At 44.1% G+C, this 22,317-nt stretch overlaps 3 protein-coding genes across 8 annotated transcripts in view; 2 read left to right on the top strand and 1 right to left on the bottom strand.

Annotated features, from left to right (window-relative positions):
• The window catches only part of JAM2 (junctional adhesion molecule 2), a 57,406-nt gene extending 52,764 nt beyond the window's left edge, over window positions 1–4,642 (top strand). Inside the window, exons 9-10 of the mRNA XM_004675308.2 lie at window positions 724–766; window positions 3,992–4,642. Of these exons, the coding sequence (XP_004675365.1) occupies window positions 724–766; window positions 3,992–4,024 (76 nt within the window). The 3' untranslated portion in view covers window positions 4,025–4,642. The remainder of the gene's footprint in view (window positions 1–723; window positions 767–3,991) is intronic.
• A 3,989-nt stretch (window positions 4,643–8,631) lies between these two features.
• On the bottom strand, window positions 8,632–17,631 carry ATP5J (ATP synthase, H+ transporting, mitochondrial Fo complex, subunit F6). Of its 4 annotated transcripts, none has more exons than XM_004675312.2 (4): window positions 16,833–17,631; window positions 13,649–13,816; window positions 9,745–9,869; window positions 8,632–8,809 (listed from the first exon to the last, which is right to left on the bottom strand). In XM_004675312.2, exons 2-4 carry the CDS (start codon window positions 13,807–13,809, stop codon window positions 8,772–8,774), a joined length of 324 nt encoding a protein of 107 aa, XP_004675369.1. In that variant the 5' UTR covers window positions 13,810–13,816; window positions 16,833–17,631; the 3' UTR covers window positions 8,632–8,771. The 4 variants fall into 4 exon arrangements, with proteins under 4 accessions (XP_004675369.1, XP_004675370.1, XP_012588229.1 ...); XM_004675313.2 differs by having other exon boundaries at window positions 16,967–17,002; XM_012732775.1 differs by having other exon boundaries at window positions 16,762–16,890.
• GABPA (GA binding protein transcription factor, alpha subunit 60kDa) overlaps window positions 16,967–22,317 on the top strand; it is a 29,914-nt gene continuing 24,563 nt past the window's right edge. Inside the window, exons 1-2 of one of the 3 annotated variants that reach the window (XM_012732756.1) lie at window positions 17,499–17,562; window positions 18,129–18,397. The gene's annotated coding sequence lies outside the window, so the exon portion shown is untranslated. Of the gene's footprint in view, window positions 17,049–17,475; window positions 17,563–18,128; window positions 18,398–22,317 lie in introns of those variants that run through there. The other 2 variants (XM_004675310.2, XM_004675309.2) reach the window with 2 other exon arrangements.

Here is a 22,317-nt window from a genome sequence, read left to right on the forward strand (position 1 = left end):
CAAGGTGCCAGAGAATGGCTGGTTTAAATGGAAGAAGCTAATTTCTTCACAGTTCTGGAGGCCAAAAGTCCAGGAGCAAGATGAAGCAGATTCCTTCAGAGGACCTGGAGGAAAGATCTGGTCCAGGGCCCTCTTCTGGGCTTAGCAGAGGTCTCTGCCCTGCCTTCTCATCATCTTTGTCTCTGCGTCCAAATTTTGTCAGCCAGACATGAGTCAAATTGGATGAGGAACCACCCATAGGAGTCAGTTTAACTTAATTACATCTTTAAAGACCCAATCTCTGAAACTGCTTTCTGAGGTAGTGCGGGTGGGTCTTTAACATCTGAATTTGCAGAAAGAGAGGGAAAGACCAAGTAAAGCTTCCTTTCCAAGGAAAACAGGAAATTTGAGATGGTAATGATCAAGTTTTCAAAAATAGGAAATGTTCACAAGTGGCGAAGTTAAAAGCTAGTAATTCTCTGGTTTGCACCACAAAATCTTCAGTATGGCAACTACATTAAAAGATACAGAGCTTCACGCACACACATATTCTGTTGCATGACTTTCTTTGTGAATATTGTCTCTAAAGAGCGGGAAATCAGTGAGGATTGCTGGCTTTTTTTCTGTGGGCTCATCTTTCTGCTGAGAGATTATGTGGAGGTAATTTTAACGAAAATAAGATTATCTGTTTCAGAATGGGAAGTGATAATGTAATAAATGTTGTCTTTTATATTCCACAAACAGGAAGAGTAATTCTGAATCTAAAGCCACTACAATGAGTGAAAATGTGAGTATTTTGAAGGCATGTTTATAGAAAGGTTGTGTTTAGGGAATGGGGCAGAAACATGAAGTCATTGGATGGAAATGATCAATTTTCACTCTCAATATACTTTGTACTATTACCTTTTTAAAAATACTTATTTGTGCATATAAGAACTGGAGTGTCGGCCAGACATGTGGGGTGTGAGTGGATTCACCAGAGACAGAATGGGGAGTAGAACAGACAGATCTACTGAAATACTCTGCTGAGGGAGCAGTGGGTGAGACAGGAGAGATCTGCTGCGCCATGTGGGTCAGCTTCCTGGCCAGGGATCGAACTCATGCTGTGCTGGCTGGTGATACTTTGATAGCACTGTATCTTTAATCCCTGCGCCACCAGGGAGGCCCACTATTAGTACTTCCTACCACAGGTGTTTAGAAGGAGCTAAGGCACTATCAGTCTCATTCACTATCTGGGATGGCATGAGAAAGTGGGTTGGCATTTGTATGGCAAGGGAGCTTTACCAAGCCATGTTCTCTCTCGTGGTGAGGGGCATGCACCTCTGTCCTATTATCTTTAGTTATTATCTTTAGTTCTGGAATTATCCACTACATTTCATAGATGAAGAATATGGAAATTAAGCCAGAAGCTGTAGGAGAGCTTGGACCAAGAGACCTTGCTTCTCCTCGGTTGGACCAAGCAGATGGCTTCCAATCCCGTGGGTCTAGGACTCTCCTTGGATTATTTAAAAATCACTTGGAAAATTTAGAGCTATGGAGCAGACTCTGTCATTATTAGAGGGAATAGTTCAGAAATCCTTGAAGAGATGCCCTAATCATCTAACTCAGATGGTTTAGGGAACGTGATGTAAACACCTGGACTCTGTACCTGGGAAACACTACAGGGAAGCTGAGATTTTGTAGCTCTAAGGGTGGCTGTTCCGCCTTCTGGGTTAGCTTTCAGGAATGTAAGGGATGGACTAGCATGTCTCCCACTGGATTTATTTATGTATTTAGTGTTATGATTTTGGGGGAATTTTTTTAAATGTGTGTGTGTGTGTGTGTGTAGAAGAACTGGGGTGTAGGACAGAGGTGCAGGTTAGGGTATAGGGAGAGGATTCACCAGAGACAGTGGGGAGCAGAACAGGTAGACCTACTGAAGTACACTGCTGAGGGGAGCAGCGGGTGAGACAGGAGAGGTCTGCCACGCCATGTGGGTCAGCTCCCTGGCTGGGGATTGAACTCTGGCCCTAGCAGTGATAGTGTGAACCAGGACTTACCCCTGAGGCCACCAGGGATTTAGAAGCCTAAATTTCTAGCAGTGGGTGCTGTTTCTTTGGAGCCCGTAGTACATGGTAGCAGGGGTTCTTTTAGATTTCCTTTCATCAGAATTTGGGGCTGGGAGTGGACAGCAGTCTCTTAAACCAAGTGATTCTAATGGACACTAATGTTTAAGACATGCTTACTGCTGCAGAGTTTCGCCTGTCAAATTTTGATTTTTTAAATTTGTCTACTCCAGAAGCTATGGCAAGTCACATTGTTTTGTAGTTTTCACACTGAAAGCATTTTTTCCCCCTTTCATTAGCAAACCATAAGTAATTCTACCATTATTCCAACAATTTATGGAAAATACCCCTGAGTGTGGCATGAAGTAACTTCATCCCACTGGATAATAAAGGGCCATTTGAATTGGAAGAAATAAAATCTTTTTTCTCCTCCTTTCTATTGCCCTCGTCAGGTGAGTCTCTGATTTCACCTAGAGTGGGCTTTATTGGACTAGTTTTATCCTGAGTAAGGTTTCTTCACATTTGACACTACTGACATTTTCTTACAATTTTTATACAATAACTTAAGAAACAACAATTTCTGGGCTCTCCCTGGTGGCGTAATGGGTTAAAGCACTGCATTATGAAGCTCTCTGAAGCCACTGCGGTAGGAATTCGAATTCAAATTCGAATTCGAATTCGATCCCCTGTCAGGGAGCTGACCCACATGGCGTGGCAGACCTCACCTGACCTACCCACTGCTCCCCTCAGCAGTGTACTTCGTCAGCCAGCCTGTTCTGCTCCCCATTCTGTCTGGTGAATCCTCTCACTCACTACACCTCTGGCCTGTACCACAGTTCTGTAAACATAAATAAATCAATCTTTAAAAAGAAAAAAAAAAAAGAAACAACAATTTCTAATGGTTCTTGTATACTGAGTTCTTAGAATTTCAGGTAATTCTTTGGTTTTGATGGGGCTGTGCTGTGCTTTATAGAATATTTAGTAATGCCTCCGACCTCTATGCCAGTAGCAAGCGTTGTTTCTCCTCTCATTTTCTCTTTAGGGGGAAGAATTTTTTTTGCCTTTTACCTTTCTAGATCCTTTTTTTTTTTTTTTTAAAGATGTATTTATTTGTACATACAGAACTGGGGTACAGGCCAGAGGCTCAGGGGCGGTGAGAGGCTTCACCAGAGACAGAGTGGGGAACAGAACAGGCAGATCGACGAAGTACACTGCTGAGGGGAGCAGCGGGCGGGTCAGGAGAGGTCTGCCACACCATGTGGTCACCTCCGGGGCAGGCGGGAATTGAACTCATACGGAAGCGGCTTTAGATACTCAGTGCAGTGCTTTAACCCGCTGCGCCACCAGGGAGGGCCTCTAGATCCTTTTGATTGTCCTAATAATTAAGTTCATATAAGATAGATTAACAGGAGAAAAACCCATTAATTGTATTTATGGGGAACACTCAAGATGAACTGCAAGTACATATTGATTAATTCAAATGTATTATGCCATTCTGAGCTAAGAAATGGGAGAAGGCCTGGGCTTTGGGGGCAAAGGGGGTGTGCTGAGGGGAAGGGTGATTCAGGGCACAGTACACAGAGCAGATGTTTGCCTTAACAAACAGGTCATTCTGATAAGGTTAAAAGCTCTCTTTCTGGGTGAGGCAATTTACCTAAATTCCTTTAGCTAATTAAGGGCGAGGTAAACATTTTCCCTCAAGTCAGCTGGGTCTTGGTTACCTTCAGCTTAAAAATAATCCACATGCCAAAGAAAGACATGGGCGTAGAGTTTCACAGACTTTGTCTATTATATTTAATTATTTTGCCCCCTATAATAGTTAATTAGCTACATGGTGAGCTCTATCTGCTAGATTCTTATAGTGAATGTAGCTTTATACTCATGAGACTTAATACACATACTTTTAAAAATCTTTATATGTGAATTAATATGTTGTTTTTAAATTTGGCTTTTCTTTCTTTTCCTAGGATTTCAAGCACACAAAATCCTTTATAATTTAAAAGAATTCCACCTTTGAGATATACCAAAATCACAGTTGTTACACAAGTTATTAAAAGATTACAAAACTGTTTTATCTTACTGAGATGCATGTGGAAATGAAATTGGTATCTCATTATAATTTTTATGACTGCGACATCACTTGAAATTGTTAAACAGTCTGTCAACATCTTTTGTCTGGATTAAGTTGAAACAGTCAAAATACTTGGTAATATTCTGGGGGTTGTGGAATGCTCAATGTCCTAACTTGTAGAAAAAAACTACTAAAATGTATCACACTGATCCCGAAATTAATCCACAGCACATGAAATTATCAACTGCACCCAACTCTAAGGGTCTGATTTAGAAAGTTCAAGAAATGCTCAGACAGGCAGAAGGCACCTATGGTATCATTGCTCCCAGAATAGTCTCTCTCCCCTATGTAACCCCTGTTCTGATGCTCATTCATCACTAACAAACCAACGAAAGGAAGGAAGCCAGAGTGAGTCTTCCATCCAAGGAACTGTACTTTGTTTACTTTCATTTCCGAGAACCAAATGCCACACGAAGAAAACACCCTAATGACCAGCGCTCACTCACCTGGTGTCACTGATTTCTTCATTAAACTTAATTTTCAGAGTCGAGAACAAGCCAGAGTGTCTTATTTCACCCCCTGAACTGCTTGGTGCTGTTTCTTCCCAGGAATACTCCTTTGAAGTAGATCAGTGACCTTGACACCAGAGGGCCATGCAGGGCCCCTTACCTGCGTGGGGGTGACTTCACAGCTCTGTCTCTCAAAAAATTGTGGGATGAAGTTCTGGAGTGGGCTGTGTCCCTTACTCCTATGGCTAGTGGTTTGCCTATCCTACTAGCGATAGAGAGGGTGAATGGCTGTCTGGAAAGTGAAATGAGTAGAGTTCACTGGGCCCCAAGCCTCATTGATGTGTGGGACTCAGCAGAAACCATGACTTAAAGGAGAAATCATCATCTGGTTTCTTGACAGGTGAATCATCACAAAGGCATCATGCCGGTGTTCCAAAGGAAAGGTCCAGTGATCCATTACTAGAGCAGTTAAGCCATAATCATCTATAACATTTTGGTTATTCAATTCATATAAGAAAAATATGGCTCCAGTTCTGGACAAAGTTCTGACAACTTTGAATATGTTAACCTGCTTCTAAAGGAAGCCAATAGGTGAAGGAAATCCCCAGCTTCATTGGACAAATGATGGATTAAGCACTCACTGAGCTCCTGACTGGCTGCTATCATTGCCCCTTACCCTCAAACACAATTGTCTGTGGCTCTCTGCTTCCACCACACCCCTTCAAACATTTTCTGTACAGGGCTAGATAGATGATTTTTTTAAAGATTTATTTGTGTATACACTGGGGTGTAGGCCAGAGGTGTGGCGGTAAAGAGGATTCACCAGAGACAGAGTGGGGAGCAGAACAGGTAGCAGGAAAGCAGCTGTAGATGTTAACAAGCAACGGGCAGATTTGTGCGCCAATTAAACTTTATTTACAAAAACAGCAGGCAGACAGAATTTGCTCACAGGCATCACTTCGTAACTCCTGCAAAGCATGAAAAAGATACTACTTATAAGCTGTCCTGAGAAATCTGTCTAAATATTAGTCATGCTTTAGAAGATTTGCTTTAACTTGAAAAATGCTTTCCTGTTGCATTGCCAAGTATCAAGGGGGGTTCTAAGTCTGGAAGAAGAATGTTGAAATAGAGCTGCAGCCAGTCTCCCAAGGTCAGATTCTTTTAAGGACAGAAATCCATACTGCAGGGAAAACGTAGCAACTGAGATTTACCAATAGATCAACAGCTTCTCTATGGCATCTAGGCTGGACGATTCATCAGATGCAGTGTTAACACCTAATACTTTCTTAGGGTCAAATATGTATTATACATCACCTACAGTATTATAGGCAGCTAAATAAACATCACTGTGCAAAGAATCCTTTCTTTCACCCAAGAGGCAGTATTGAGCGCTCCTTTCCCACCTCCTAAGTTTATCCACCCGTGTCTGACTTGTGCTTCCGTTTGCTCTTATTTGAGGGACTTAAATTTTAACTTGAATTGGTCAAACTTCATTATAATTCTTATCCTGATTTTATTTTCCTGCAGTGAAATTGCATTGTAGAATAGATTAGGGCTCTTGAAACTTAAAATGGCAAGTTTAAATTTTTGTTGCTACTGTAACTGAATCTCATTTGTTTGTAGTTGGGGATTTGAGTTCACTAGTTTAGAACAACTGTTTTTCAATACAACTTTGCCAAGAACTCTTACAGGTGATTTTCCTTGATTAAAGTCTACATTAATAAAATTAGCTAGAATTGTTCAACATTTTAAGCCCCACTTACCAGAGCAGGGAGGAGGCATTCACCAATTCTTGTTCACCACAACTTAGGAATTAACTCCTTAGCTGCAATTTAAGGTAAGACACATCTTTCACTTGGATGCCTGCCAACCTCTCATACCCTGAAAAACACTCTGAAAATAAAAGGCAAAAACTATTGAAGACTATATATGTGTCAGAGGTAGGAGTGAGTGGAGGTGAGGTCGTATAAAAATCTCATTCATCTCAATGATTTTATACAGCTGGCAATGTCATTTTGCAGGTGAGGAAAAAGACTGCCAGTGATTAATGTTCCCAGAACTGATCCGTGAAGAATGTAGAGGGTCTGGGTCCAGGTTCTTGTGTTTCAGGATAATTTACACAAGATAATTCTCTGCCCCCCCCCCCCATTCCTCCCTATTCCTCTACCACACCTTCCCTTCAGGCTCAGTCACTGGCCCACCTGCTGCCGCCCCACCCACACCCCCACGCCTCCTCCCTACTGCCTAGAACATCGTTGTCTTTCCTCCCTACCCCATATAAATGTTATGGTGGGGGACTTCATTCTTACCCACACTCCCCTCACCAGATGTCCCAAATCTAATTTTAGTTTTTAAGACATAAGTCAGACATGTTGAATACACTTCAAATCTATCACCGCTCTTCCTATCACCGAATCACCCCAGCTTTAGCCTCCGACTTACTCACTGACTGCACTCTTCCTTGGCGTATTTGGTGATTGTCACTACAGATTCCTCACTTAGTATCATGGTTCTCGGAACCATCAGTTCTTTGAAACTGAATCTTTAAGTGAAGCAGCATATAATGAAACCAGTTACTTTAATCAGTAGAAACAAGGGTTTAAGTAGCTGTTACTGGAAAATGATCTATAAAGCCATCACTGGATCAAAAAGCTCACTGGTTCTGGGTCCAGCCACCTGCCACTATAAATGCCAACAAGCCAGAGGCATGGCTGGAGGTGGTAGGATTCACCAGGAGTGGGGAGCAGAACAGGCAGACCATCTGAAACACAGAGGGGAACAGTGGGCAGACAGGAGTCTGCTGCGCCATGCAGGTCAGTTCCAGGGTGGGGATCGAACTCTTGCAGCAGTGGCCGGGACTAGCTTCAATGTTGAAAAGTGTTAATTCCTTGTGCCACCAGGGAGGCCCCTTGGTCACTTTTCCATCTTTCCTGTTGGCAAGATTCCTTTACCCTTTACTTTCCCCCACCCCTTTCCCATCCATCAGTGAGTACCAGATTACTCTTGTCAAATCTCCCACTTTCTGCTAACAGGCTTTTATTATTTCACATTATGGTCAAGGTCTAAATCCCTTGGCCTGGGATTCTAAAGTTTCTCCCCCCCACACACACTCACCTTGTCATACTATCAAGACCTACCTGTCCTGCCACAAGTTCTGTTTCCTCTTCAGTTGCCTTCTGCCCATATCCAGCTAAGTCCTTTACCTCCACAAGGGCAAGCTTCCCCTGTTCTCTACATTCACTCATAAATACTCCCTCCTTGCAACGAGGGTTGCTCAAATTCCACCTTGTCTATGAAAATTCCCCTCATCCTCCCTGCCGGAAGGTTTCCCCAGTTTCATCCGGGAACATCTGTGGGTCCTTTGGAAAGGGATTCCTCAGCAGGTTTGACTCCAGCTAGCGTGGGCTGCCACAGCATACATACGCCCACCCCTCTTTTGAAGCGACCTAAACTGATAAAGGCGATTCTATTCAATCTCCACCAACCCCATCAGAGATGAAGTGTAAGGCTTGGCTGTTCCCCTCCTTTCCCAGTAACTCACTGAGTCAGCCAGTTACCAAAATTTTGATGCCTGCTACACACTTCATCACTTGGGCAAGACATTGCCAAAGAGCCCATATCTTCACAGCAAGTTGCTTTGGAGGCCCCTGCCCCCCACAAACTTTTCCTCTATCTGGGTCACACTATAATCAGAATGCTCTGTAATCCTAACTGTAAAGGCAGAGGAAGGTCCTGGCTTATTGGTCCTCAATGCTTTAACATTTGATAGACGTCAAAACATGGCATTCATGTAGACATTCAGAATTCACTTGAATTTCCTGAAAAATGCTATGACAAATGATTTATAAACCGTGTCTTCAAGTTTGAAAGTGTGTACATTTCTCCACAGGAAACACTCCTTGGGCCAGAACAGCTCTACTTAGGTAGCCGCGTCTGTAACTGTGATACTCCTGTGCACCCACAAAAATCTGGCAGGTTATGTTGATCCAAGGTCTCCATCTGCTTCCGCACAAACAAATGGCAGATACCCGGCATCGCCAAATTATTTATTTGGAATCAGAATTAAAAGTACATTTGACAGCGGTGAAATGTATGTTTATTCTGATACTTCTCACAAGTTGTAAACTAATGCAGGATAAATTACCAGATCCATTTTACATCATTTCTTTAGGACTGTGGTTTGTCGATGACCTCAAACTTGGGTTCTAGGATGAAAAATGGATTCAAATTAGCCATTCTGCAATAAACTTGTATTATCTAGAATGCTTCACTATTTACTAACCTTGTATTTTTTCAAAGTAAAAACCTACCATTAAAAAAGTTTTACATGGAAATAAAATAATTGCTAAAGACTTAAACACTTAACTATCACAATTAAGAGGATGACATTCTCATGTTCTCCAAGTGCCAGATGAAGAATAGGCACCAAATACCCCAGAGTAGAAAGCTGATTAACAATGCAGTCAGAATCCAAGTTCAGGGAGTTTAGTATCAGATGCCCACTGTGAGTGGCTCTGAGCTGCTGCTGGCTGGCCAGTCAGGGGCAACTGTGCCTCATTTGCCATCTGTAAGTCACAACAGAGCATTCCTTGACCCCATGCGGGATAGCCCGAGTCACCTGGCAGCCCGGGAGCCCTGAACGCTGCTGCCCTGATTAAGTGACGTCTTCCTGGTGCTTTTGGGTAACTCTGCCCGTGGCAACATCAAAGGACGCCAATGGCGCTTGACATTTGGTCCATGTCCCCTTCTCTGTTTCTCGTAAAACTTTGTCCACTCCAACCCACCCTTCAGGATTTAGTCCCCACATCACTGTCGCACAGTCAGCTTTACCAGCCCACGTGCTTTCATTAAACGGCCTGAGAACTTCTGCTCAAGGAGCAGTCTTGCCTGGCACACCTGCTTCAAGACTGTTCCAGCAGCAAGGCAGCAACAAAGTTCCTGTCACAACATCCCCCCACTTATATAAATCTGTCGCAACAGCCTACATTTATCCCATGGTGTCCCATGCTGAGTCAGTATCCAAACAAATTCACACAATGTTTAACTCACTTAATTTTCCAACTAACCCAATTATAAATGTATAAATATTCAACATTTAATGATCTCCCATGAGGAGGAACCTGTGATTAGAGAGACTCACCTTCAAATTTGAAGTTAGGGAACGTATTCATATCTGCTTTGCCATACATCTGCTTAAGCTTAAAAAGCTCTCTATCCAGCTCTTGCTGATATTCTGGGCCAGTATCAACGGGCCCTCCAGATGCCCTGTTATGTAAAGGAGCAAGTAAAAACTCACTAAAGCACTCGTTTACAAAAACAAAATTCTCACCATCATCTTAGTAGACCTCTTTAAAGGGTCTCTTTTTCCAAAAGAAAACCAGTATTTCCACTTGAATTCAATTAAACTATCTCAATATGATGAGGCATCACATAAATGGAGCAAATGAGGCAACTTCAAACAATGCGACAGTCAAGATTTGTTAGCATCCAGGGTTATTTTATTGAGTCAGAACCTCTAGGCCTGTTTCAGTAAGAGATGATGGCTACATCTGGGCGGACTCAACAGCTGCTTCCACTTGACATCATCTCTGCTTGTAATGACCTTATAAACCAGAGCAAGGTACAAGGCACTCTAAACTTCAGTTTCAACATCTAGAACTAAAGACCTATTTGATGGGAGTGTTAAAGAGAATCAAACGAAAATGTATGTGTGCCACTCACCATACTTGATTTCCATTGCTCACTAATAAATTGCTTTTAAAAGAGCTTAGTAACTTCTAATCTCTACAATAGGGACAAAGAAAAAATTATTTCCTAATTTCTGGGGTTTTGTCATATAGAATAAAACTATATGACGTATACAAACATTTAGGCTGGCAGGGAATACATGATAAGCTTCAAAGACACGGTCTAACAAAAAGTTGACTTCAGTTAAGGAGAGCTCACTTTTTAGCTCAAAGAATTTCGTTTAAATATATTTTTGCAAATATATTTCGGGTCAGGTTTCATTTGGCAGCCTTCTGAAACTGAAAAAGCTCAGATGCGGCAGTGGTAAAGCGCTGCTGGCTGTGGGGACTAAGCAGGCTAGAAGGAAAAGCCACATATGGAAGGGCTAGAATGTTAAATTGGGAGTTTTTATTTTATTTGAGAAGCAATAAAGTGACAAAATTATTGAAGTTGGGCTTTGGGAAGATGAATTTAACAGCAGCCAGCGAGGTCTCAGTTTTTGTACAATTTCTGCTGTTGGTCATAAAGTTAATGTCTGTGAATGAACAGAACATTTACAAGTGAAAATTCCACCACAGGCAGTAATATTTTCACATACGCCTCTACTGACAGCATGTGGACTTATGTTCAAGAATTTCACAAAACATAAGACAGCTCAAGTTTAAGAACATACTGTTTCCTGACGCGGACCTAGCTTCCTTCTGGATCAGCATGTGCAAAAGAACTTTGCGACAAGAGAAATGCTCTGCCTGGCTAAACAGCCACGTCTGCCCACCACCAACAGAAAAGGGGCTCAGCAGGCCGAGGAACTGCATGTGTCATGTGACTGATGAAGATGCACATGCGGCTGTTGTGGATGTCTACAGAAATGTACCCTGCAGTTCCAGACAGGACCTTCAGTCAGCTACTTACACGACTGTCTAGTTTTACGATCTACAAGCTTTAGAATCTGCTTTGAGAAGATTTAGTCAACCTCAGCTATGTACTAGTTACTGATAGGAAATGGCTAGTGCAACTTTAACATGCACTCTTACGACAACAGGCCCAGAAGTCATCTCCGTCAAATGAACTTACCTACCAGCCCACTTGTTTATTGCTTTATCCCCACTTTAATATGGTGACCCGGCCAAAGCAAACTAAGTATGCTGTTTATTTCACTTAAAAAAATACTAGGCATAGTAATTTATTAAACCACTTAAGCTCTAAGTCCCACGTAGGTACTGCTATTATCATCCCATCTCATTTATGAGAAAACCAAGGAACAAAAGTTAAATAACCTGCCCAAACGGCAGAGCTCACAGCTCATCTAGGACACTTCATGTTGTTGGCATAAATGAACGAACTTGACTTCTTACTGAACAGGCTTTTAAGGACAATTAAAGTGCAAAAATCATTGATGTGAAGATGCTGCCACATCTCCACAACAATCAAATTCCCCAGCTAGTACTGGCCACCAACTTTTCTTTTTCTTTCTTAGAGATTATTTTTTATTTATGCATACAAGAACTGGGTGTAGGCCAGAGGTGTGTGGGGGTGAGGGTGGTGGTGAGAAGACTCACCAGAGACAGAGTGGGGAGCAGAACAGGCAGATCAACAAAGTACACTGCTGAGGGGGCAGTGGGCGGGCCAGGAGAGGGCTACCGCGCCATGTGGGTCAGCTCCTGGTGGGGGATTGAGCTTGAGCGAACAGCTGCCACTAGCTACTGCAGTGCTGTGCTTCAACCTGTTGTGTCACCAGGGAGGGCCCTGTGGTCACCCACTTTCTGAGCAGTGTCCAAGTCCCAGTATCCTTTAATTGATCCCTTCTAGGCTCTCTGCCAGGTCTCCCAGACCGGTTTAGTATCTCAATATCCAGTCTCTGTTATGTTTAATATTCTCATTGCTAGGAAGACAATCAAGCTTGGTTATATTTCCCTAAAAGGTCTGTTCTATTCCAACTTCTCTAATATACTATGATTAAATTACCTTCCTAACAGAGCAATCTTGTCCAACCCCAGTATCCTACTCAAAAATCTTTAAATTTTCTTAAGCGTCCAGAAGATACTATCTTCGCTGCTGGCCTACAGTCAAGGCCTTCCATAATCCCACATTTTAACCCCGTCCTGTACTTGCTGCTCCCCTGATACTCATTCCCCGTACTCTTGGGAAACGTATTACACAATCTCCTGGTACACTTTGTACTTTCTGGATTATGTGTCTTAGCTCCCATCTCTCCTCTGAAAAGATATTCTCCTCCCCCTGCATCTATCCACCCAATCTGGATCAACAATGCAGATGCAATCCACCCAATCTGGGGTAGACCCCGGGTGTGGGTGTCTATGAAGGCTTTCTAGAGGTTTGAGAATCCTTTCAAGGTGTAATTAAGATCATGAGTAAATTCTTTTCTTTTCTTTTTTTTTTTTTAAGCTGAAACAATCTATACCTGTCCCTGATTGTCTAGGAGAGAAAGAATGACCTCACACACTACCTTCAATGCCAAGATAAAAGTCACCCCGAAACTGCTTCCCAGTGTCTCCGGCTAGAAAGAAACGCTGCATGTCACTGTTAGCATCTAGCTCATTCACCTGGCTTACAAGCTTCCCAGCTCCATGTATTTTAAGATTAGAAATGCTATGTGGCTTCTTCCTTTGTGGCCCACATTTCACAGGCTGTGTTTTACACATAGTAGACAAATATAACTGCTAGGAGTCGATGTATACTACTTTCCGAGGCCCCAGGGGTTCGCTAAGGTGGTCATTCTTCTTCCAAACTGTGTGACCCTAGAATTCTGGTTTCTGCTCACTTGCTTTATGCCACCTCATCTTTTGTCCTATAGTATTCCCAGAAATACATGCTTACAAATATGCCTATAAATAACCTAAACAGAGAAAACACTGTGTTTATATAATGTTCCCAAATCATGACTTCACAGAAAGGGTACAAAACTGCGTTAGAATATTTCAATTATGTTTTTTTCCCTGCCAATTAGCTTTATGAGTTTATGTCAAAAGGATGTCATTTTCTCAAGTGCAGCTCATAAATGACTTCTGAGATTCTACCCGAGTCTATAAACTGACTATAATAAATGGCATATAAGGACTTATCAAAAATGACAACAGATTTGATGGAATTCCCTCGGAAAATATGTAAGGGGGATAAACTTAGGAATCACCAAAAAAATCAAGATACTGCTGTATTCTTTTGGAACACCAAAATGAACCTTTATGTCAAGAATCAGTTCAGCAAAGCTCTTAGACACTTTCAAATATCAAGAAATTAGCTTTATTTCATGCATACTCTATTTGTGTTAATACCACAGCTGATTACAGCCCACTTACTGTCGCTTCGTTTTGTATTCTCTAATCTTGTCCACAAAGATTTTCTGTACAGGATCAAGTTCCTTAAATGCCACTGCCGTAGCACCAATGTTCCTCCTGAAGTGAACTGAGACTGCAGACTGAATGAGCGAGGAGAACTTCAAGAGCCTCTGAACAATCATGGTGATTCTGTTACAGAAATCAAGCACCAAAACATTAATATACTTAAAAATATACCCCAAATTAAAAAGTAGCTATGCTTCTACCACAAGCGGGAAGTAGTTCTTCTGTTACAGAACCCAGAAACATCACAGAACTTATTTACAGAATTCAGTCAATGCGAAGCCAGCCAACTGACCAGCACTCCTCCCTCTGCAGTCTGCATCTTAATTCAATTGACATCTTAATCAAAAAGTCCTGAGGCCTAGGAGCAGCTGGCCACAACTCAGGAACACTGCAACAATGCTGAAATTGTAAGGGGTTTGTTTTTCCAGGCCTGGGTCTTCACTACGATTACCTGCAAGAAGAAAGCATAAAAAGTGGGGTGGGGTGTTTCTTCTCTACAAACTTAATCTTGGAGCAGAGGAAACAGTGGAGCGAGAATGTTAAAAAAAAAAGTCAAAACAAAACTGCCTGCAGCCAGTGAAGAAAGAACAACTCTGGATCGCAAGTCACTGTAGCAGGCCTGCCAAGAGAGGTGGCCATGGGGAATGGACACAATTGCCTCTGTAGGTAGGACTGATGGGGGGGGCTCTGCTTCCCGGGCCCCCAGTGTAAGAAACAGCTCTGCTAAACCTGCAGGACCCCACTGATACCAATACGGTAACAGCAAGGAAAAACAGCAGCCAGGCCAAGAGAGCCCACCCTGACAGGGATAAAGAGGCAGCCCAACCTAATCAGTAAAACAGAATTTGTGAAGGAGCCTGAAGTCTGAATTTTAAAACTAAGGTCTTATCTCCCAATTCTTTAGATTTCTTAAACTAAAATACTTGATTCTCCAACTCGAAGATTTCACTAGATGAAAGATCTCAGTTGAGCCCTCATTTAGGATCTTGAAAGACAAAATGCAAAAATATTCAAATTACAATAAAAATATACAAATAGGAATTCCAACGGAAAGGAACAGATAGGAGGCCATCATTAAGAAACTCCCCTCTGAGAAAAAAATGGGATCTATGAGAGGCCTGACCAAACTCTATGTTGGGATGATAATAAAATAATCTGGAAAATTTTACAACCCTTAAAGTGAAACTCTGAAATGCTTTATGATTTCCGTGCCCCATTCTCCAATTATCTTATCACCACCACCATCTTACTGACAATGGATTTCTATTAAGTTATAATTCTACTGCTTAGTGTGGTCATGTAGTCTGTAGAAATATACTAATTGTGCAACAGGCTTATATTAATACATAATTGGGAGTAAGTCTGTAGGAACTTTACAGCATTTTGTTAACTTACTAAAAACTTGCATTTGTATTTTGTGTCTTCACTATCTTGTCTTTCGGCTAATTTTCTTGCTAGTTACCAAATGAAATACTATAATCAACATAATATCCTTCACCTACCAGGATAAAAGCACATTTATTTCAACAAAGAACTCATCATGGATCTTACCCTATCAGTGACTACTTCTCAGCAAATAAATGACTTATTAAAGGTGCTACTTATCATCATTCCCACTTTAAATATGCACAAACTGGGTTTTATGGGTTAATCTAGTCCAAGGTTACACAGTATAACCTGACAGCACACAATTTTAAAAACTATGCAACTTTTGGAAACAAGTACTACAGGTAAGCCCATATAACATTTGTTCAGTCTGGGTCTTTCGCAAAGCATCCAAATGTATTTTCTTTTACCCTACACAACACTGTTAGGAATCAGAGGAAGGTGCTTTTATCCCTTTATAGATAGGTATAACTTCCTACAGAAAAGGTATTAAACTGTCCGTATTCCCACAGCTAAAGGAAATCAATATGCAACTGCAAAAATTTGTTAGTCTTAACGTAACAAGTTCATTTTTTCAATTTCTATTTTCCAAGTACCAGTGATTCCAAGCACCCATTCTAATTCTGGTCGTCCTGAGCCCCAAGCCTACACCTTCACTAAGTTGTCCTCCATTGCTAAGTCCTACAGGGCACCAAAAGTCAGCTTGTCTTAAGACAAGTCGTAATTTGACTTGTTCCTTCTCTTTTCACTTTTTTCACTGATTAAATTCAAAGCGAAAATATGGAGTGAGGTACTCAAGAAGTCGAGTCATAACAAACACGTAAATACCGGGGTATTCTAAACTATCGGGTGCTACAAAAGCCTGTGGTAGGGATTTGGCACCATCGCCCAGACTGGGGAAGGCAACCCAAGACAGGATACAGCAGGTACACAGGCCCTGTGGTGGGATGTGGCGAGGTTCTCCGTTACAGTAACAGGTGACTCCCCCAAAATTAGCCTGCCTGCGGCCTCTTCAGTGTACTTTTCTAAAGTCATCCAGCCCCCACGTCAGGCTCTTTTTTGCCCTCAGGGAAACTCTCCCCTAGTTCGAGATCCTCCCTCGGCCCCTCCAGTTTGACCTCTCCCCTACTTCCAAGCTCCTCCCTTCTCCGCCCCCAAGTTCCCGCCCCGTTTCTCCGGGTTTAAGAGCTGTAAGAACGTGCAGGGAGCGGGACAATGTAAGACAAAGGCCCAAGGATGATGCATTATTAACACTTTGGGGGCGGGATAAACCTGTAGGGTTCCTATCGCCCCTTCTTCCCTCCTAAGGTGCACGTCTTGCGTGCATAGCTCAGAACCAGTCCCCGCGCCCGAGATGGGGCAGGCGCGCACCGTGACCTTGCGCCGCCCTAGCCGGACTGGGGATCATAGACACCCCCATCCCCACCCCCACCCCGCCAGGCATTCAAGCCTCCGCGCCCAGGACTGCCCCCAATAGGGTGCTCGAGGTTACACACGAAGTCCTTCGCACACTTAACGGGCGCAGAGGTCACAGTGACCTCGGAGCAGGTCCTGAGTTGCCGGGGGCCTAGGAGTGCTCTCTGCTTCAGTAGGGCAGAGGTAACGGGCGACCGAGGCCCGGAGTACAAACTCAGAATCGAAATCCCAAGAGGCCAAGCCGGTCCAGCTAACCTTCCAGTCACCTTGCACCCGAGCAGAAACCCAGAATCGAAGTCCCCAGAGGCCAAGCCGGTCCAGCCTCCCTCCCAGTCACCTTGCACTCAGTCCCCGAGCTGCCAAAGCCACCGCCGCCACCTCCGTTCTACTTCCGGCCCTGACCCCGCCCTCACCCGCCTACCCGCCATCGCAATGCATTATGGGCCGCCGTTTCAGTCGGTCGACACTCACCGGACAGGAAGCGTCTCGGAGAAAGTCTGCGACCGGACGGCTCTAGGTGAAACAGAAGCCAAACAGGAGGAGGAAGTGGAGGGTAAGTGCTTCCGGGTCCCCTGGCGAAGCCTCCGCCATCTTTCCTTCGCCTAACTTGACCCGCTCTCCTTTTCCCTCCAGGAAAGCTGGTGGTGTACGCATGCGCACTTTGATTCGCCTCTCCCCTAGTTCAGCCCCCCCCTCCCCCGCCCCGAGTCAGAGTCCCGTTCCTTGGGGTGGTGGAGGTGTATGATTGTGCGGGGAAGGGGCGAGCGTGTAAAACAAAGAGGATTGGGGCGTTGTGCGCCCTTGTGCCTCGCGAGCCTCCGTTGCCTCGGGCGTTCGTTTCGCGCAACCTGCTGGGAGTTGTAGTTCAGGACCCGGGGGCGCCTGGGAGGCGGGAGGGGGGGTTGGAGTTTCTCAGCGCCGATTCCGCGGGAAGGGCCCAGGGGCCTCACACTTCGAGTCGCGGGAGCTGCACGTCTTACCCGGAGAGACGCTGCACGTGGAGCCCGCGCCACTGCTCTTCTCAGCCTGGAGCGCGGGCGGGGGCGCCTGGGCCGACTCCGGAGCGGGTGAGTGCGGCCGCGCGGGGGGAGGAAGCGAGCGCGGGCCCGCGCGGGCGGCCTCGTTCCGGGGCCTTCTCCCCACCGCGGCCCCCCCGCGGCCGCCTCTGTGTTTTGTTTCCGCTGGTCCCCGGCTCTGTGACTCCCATTTCCGTTCGTGGAGACTTGAGGGAGCCGGGTGGGGAGGGGCGGGAGAGGCTGTGCGGGGAGCGGAGCGGAGGGGCGGGGGTCGCGCGGCGCGGGGCTCGGGGAAGCCGCGCGCCCCGGGGCCCGGGCCGGGGTGTCACCTCTCAGCGCCGTCCCGCCCTCTCGGGGCCCTCCCGGCGGCTCGCCGTGCCCACCGCGGTGACCTGCAGCGTCCGGAACTGAGGAAGATGCGAGACCGAACCTCGCCCCCGACTTGGCGGTTCGCTCTCGCTTGTGGTCCTGCTGTCTTTGGGGAGCCGACCCCGAGCGGCTTCCGAACCTCCTGTTCCGGCCTCGGTGGTCTTTGGTTTCTTTTCAAAGCGAAGAAGAGGAGGGGGAGACGATGCGTTCCTGCTTACCCACTTTTCAAGTCGTCGTTTGGTGTGCAGGAGCAGAAACCGACCGTGCAGGTTTCGGCTCCGGGCTCCTGGTCTGACCGGGGTAACGGCGGGCAGGCAAGCAGCGGTGACTTGGGGGTGCGGGCGGCGGGGACGACTCGTAGGCGGAGCGAGCTGGGCAGTAACATCCCTGGATTCATGTTATCTCACGCTTCAGGAGACACTAACGGGTCATTTGTTTCGCGTTGACCTTCAGATCGTCACCTCTCTCGGGTTGGAGCAGGCATTCTGCATCTATTTTTCACCGTAATCTGACAAAGGTGGATTTTAAATCCCTTTCACTTGGGTTGCATACAGAGGAGCATCTGATACGTTTGGAGTCATAAAATAACGAGCTAGATGTTAAACTGGGGGAAAGCATGAGAGCATGTGAAGCCGGGATACTAAATTAAAACTGGTGACTGTGATCTCAACTTCTATGTATAGAATTTCAAACTTAGAGAAAACGTAAAATGTGTATTTAGTGACGTTAGGCAGTGAACACCTTTGGGTGGGTAGGTGGGGGGTTCACCTAGTGTTCTTTCTCCACACTTAGCATTCTTGGGCTCCACCCTCCCACCCCCAATCCACTTTGCTTATCTAGGGAAATGGAGTATGGGGTGGGGAGGGCAGTGCTGGGGTGGAAAGGCCCCAAGTAATATTCCCTTTTCTTAAATTTATTAACCTAGAATCCAGGGGCATCAGTTCCAGAAAAATGAAAACGTACTCAAGCACTAATACTAAAGATTTGGGCGATTTCCCACACCTCTCCATTACTTCTCTAGGCTAAATTTACCTATATCTCCTTTGTTTCTCTTGGCTAAATTTAGAGAACTGAAAGTATCTGTCAATGCAGAGACTATCAGTGATTCCCCCCCCCCCAAAGTATATGGAACTTTTGTTTCTTTATTTGGCACCTTCTAAGGAGATACTTTAATTATTGGGAGAATATCACATTTGAGAACTCTCAGCCTATATTAAGGGAAGCTTAGAAGCCGTTATGACCATTTGTCATCTGCTTCCTCATTAGTATTTGTTTTATCAGTTGCTAGAAAATTAATTTGTTTTCTAGTTTTTTTTTTTAAGATTTTATTTATTTGTGCATACAGAACTGGGGTACAGGCCAGAGGTTCAGGGGCGGTGAGAGGCTTCACCAGAGACAGAGTGGGGAGCAGAACAGGCAGATGGAGGAAGTACAACAGGCTGATGAAGTTCACTGCTGAGGGGAGCAGCGGGCTGGTCAGGAGAGGTCTTCCGCGCCCTGTGATCACCTCCGGGCAAGCAGGGATCGAACTCATGGGGAAGTGGTTTCAGCTTCTTAGTGCAGTGCTTTAGCCGGGCTGCGGCCACCAGGGAGGGCCTGTTTTCTAGTTTTTTAAAAAAGTAGAAAATGGAGATGGTGTTGTCTGTACTTACATAAGTGTAAGCCCTGAAAATAAAATATCTTTTAACGTTGCTATTCTATTAAGCATTGTTCTGTTTCTACCACCCATTCATGTACATATTTTACACTATTTATTGTGTGTGTTGTTATTAACTGCTTCTAAAGTTCTTTAGTGTATGTTTCTTTACATTTTCTGAGAGACTTTCTTACTTCGAGTACTCGGTGCTGGCTGGCTTCAGCTCCCAACAATCACTGCAAAGCTGCCCTTAGTATCCTGGTATCAAAGTGAGTCTTGATAATAAAATCAAATCTTGCTAGTAGTCGTATGTCTCTGGAATGCTTATCTCTTGTTGCCTCCTTGATTTGAACAAGTGCTGCCCGATTTTTCTCTAGTATAGCTAGTGCTGTCTGACCCCATCGAGAGAGGCAGAGGATTCCTATGTTCCCAGGCCCTTAATTTGCCACAAATACACATAGGGAATAAAGTGGCAGGTCCTTATTTTTAATTGCATTTTTGAATGATTTCAATTTGAACATTTCTTCATATTATTGTCATTTTGGTATCCCTGTATGTCAAGTTCCTTGTCTTTTACCTGCTTTTCTAATATTGCTTGATTTGGGAAAGTGGGGATGAGTTGTTAGCAGCTTTCATGAATTTATTATGTATGCTAATCACTAATGCCTTGTCACTTGGTTATTGGATATATCTGTAGCTTATCATTTTTTATGCAATCCATCATTTTTTCTTGTGTCGTGGGAATTTTAAGAAATTATTTTCTGTGCTTGGGCCACAAAGTGTCACCAAAAGCATTTTTTTTTGCATTACAGTTTCAAATGCAGAGTCAATTGTATATGGTGTGTAATAATAGTTGTTGTAACATTTATTCAGTACTCACTAAGAGAGTATCTATCTACTCATTGTGAAAGACTGTTTGGAATATTTTGTATGCATCTATAAACAAATATCCCTGCCCTTGTTCAACTTACTGCTGAGGATGAATTCCGCAATTTTCACATACCATCAGATAAAGAATAAGCTTTATTGGGGAAAAGGAACACTTTGTAGGCCAGGGTCAGCAAGACTATTATCTCAACAAAAGTCTGCTGGGGCCAAGCCAGTCTGCTGGATGAACAGTGAAGTGTGTCTAAGTGGAAAGCCCATCCCATTATTACTGTCTCACAGGGCATGTGTGTGAGAATAAGCTTAATAATGTAGGGAAAGTCAAGACCATTTTCATAGCAGGTAGTTTATATCTGAGGGCCTGCTGTGTATAGCTAAGTTGTCAGAGAACCAGCCTGCCAGCAGTGAAAGGTGGGAACTGAGCACTCCCTCGTGGCGCAGCGGGTTAAAGCACAGCACTAAGAAGCTAAAGCCACTACAGCATGAGTTCTATGCCTGCCTGCCCTGGAGGTGATCCACATGGTGCGGCAGACCTCTTCCTGACCTGCCGGCTGCTCCCTTCAGCAGCGTACTTCATCTATCTGCCTGTCCTGCTCCCCACTCTGTCTCTGGTGAATTCTCTCATCGCCCCTGCATCTCTGGCCTGTACCCCAGCTCTGTATGCATAATACAGAATAAATTAAAAAAATCTTAAAAAAAAAAAGTGGAAACTGAAGTAATTCACCATCCTGCTTTCTCTGTAAGGGAAGACTATTCTATTAATCCTCTGGTAACAAATTGCTAAACTTCGTAGTTTAAAAACACCACCAATTCATTACATAATTCCAAAAGTCAAAGTCAGAAATGGGTTTTTCTGGGCTGAAATAATATGTTGCCAGAGCTGTTATTTTTCTGGAAGCTCCAGGAGAGAAGCTTCTAGAGGATTCCTGTTTCTCAGATTGTGGCTTCTTCCCTCCACCTTCAGAATCAACAATAGCTGGCTGGTAAGGCCTCAGTTTGAGTCACCATGGAATTCTTCTGATTTCCTCTTCCATTTGTAAGGCCCTTGTGAATACACTGGATCTACCTTCACAATTTAAAATATTCTTTGTATTTTATGTCAACTGATCAGTAATCTTAATTCTTCTCTGCCAAGTGTAGCTAATCTCTAACCTAATAGATGCATTTACATTCCTTTTCAACCTTACAGATGGTAATGAAGCTCTGCCCTCATTAAGGAGAAACCATACTTTGAATTTGGTCTTTTCCCAGACTAGCAATGTTGTGTTATGATGCTGTCGTGCTGCTGGGCAATGGCAGCAAACCCAGCATTCTGTTTTCCATTTTCAGCACAGTATTATATAAGCTACTTTAAAAGGTAGATTCATGTAAATCTAAGTATTCTGAGCATGTTTAAGGTAGGCTAAGTTAACCTGCATTCCATAGGTTAGGTGTCTTAAGTGCATTTTCATCATATGATATTTTAACTATTCATGGTATTTTAGGCCATTATCAGTCAAGGAATAACTGTATATCTCATGGAGAAAATGAGATTTGAGCAGACAGTGAAGAACAGGAGGGGGGTGGTGGTGGTTAGCTAAGCAGACATCTGGGGGAAATAGATACCGAGCCAACTGCAAGCAAAAGCAAAGCCATGGGGCAAGAAGATGCAAGGACTAGCAAGGTGGTCAGTTCTGAAGGAGTCAGAACAGTAATGGGGTGGGGGTAGGTAGGACTTTTTGATCATTGTGAATTCTTTACATTTTATTTAATTGTGACTTTATTAAACAAATGCTATGAAAAAAGTATCACACTTGCAGTATTGACTGAGAATAGCCTGGAGGGGGACAGGGGCACTCCCAAAGGGAAAACCTGAAGAGCCTGTAGCAGTACTCCAGGTAAGCCTTCGAGGTACGCTCTAGAGAGCCTGTCTTTGA

This window comes from Condylura cristata, unplaced genomic scaffold (assembly GCF_000260355.1).
Source record: "Condylura cristata isolate star-nosed mole 26May11 unplaced genomic scaffold, ConCri1.0 scaffold00003, whole genome shotgun sequence".
Lineage (NCBI taxonomy): Eukaryota > Metazoa > Chordata > Mammalia > Eulipotyphla > Talpidae > Condylura > Condylura cristata.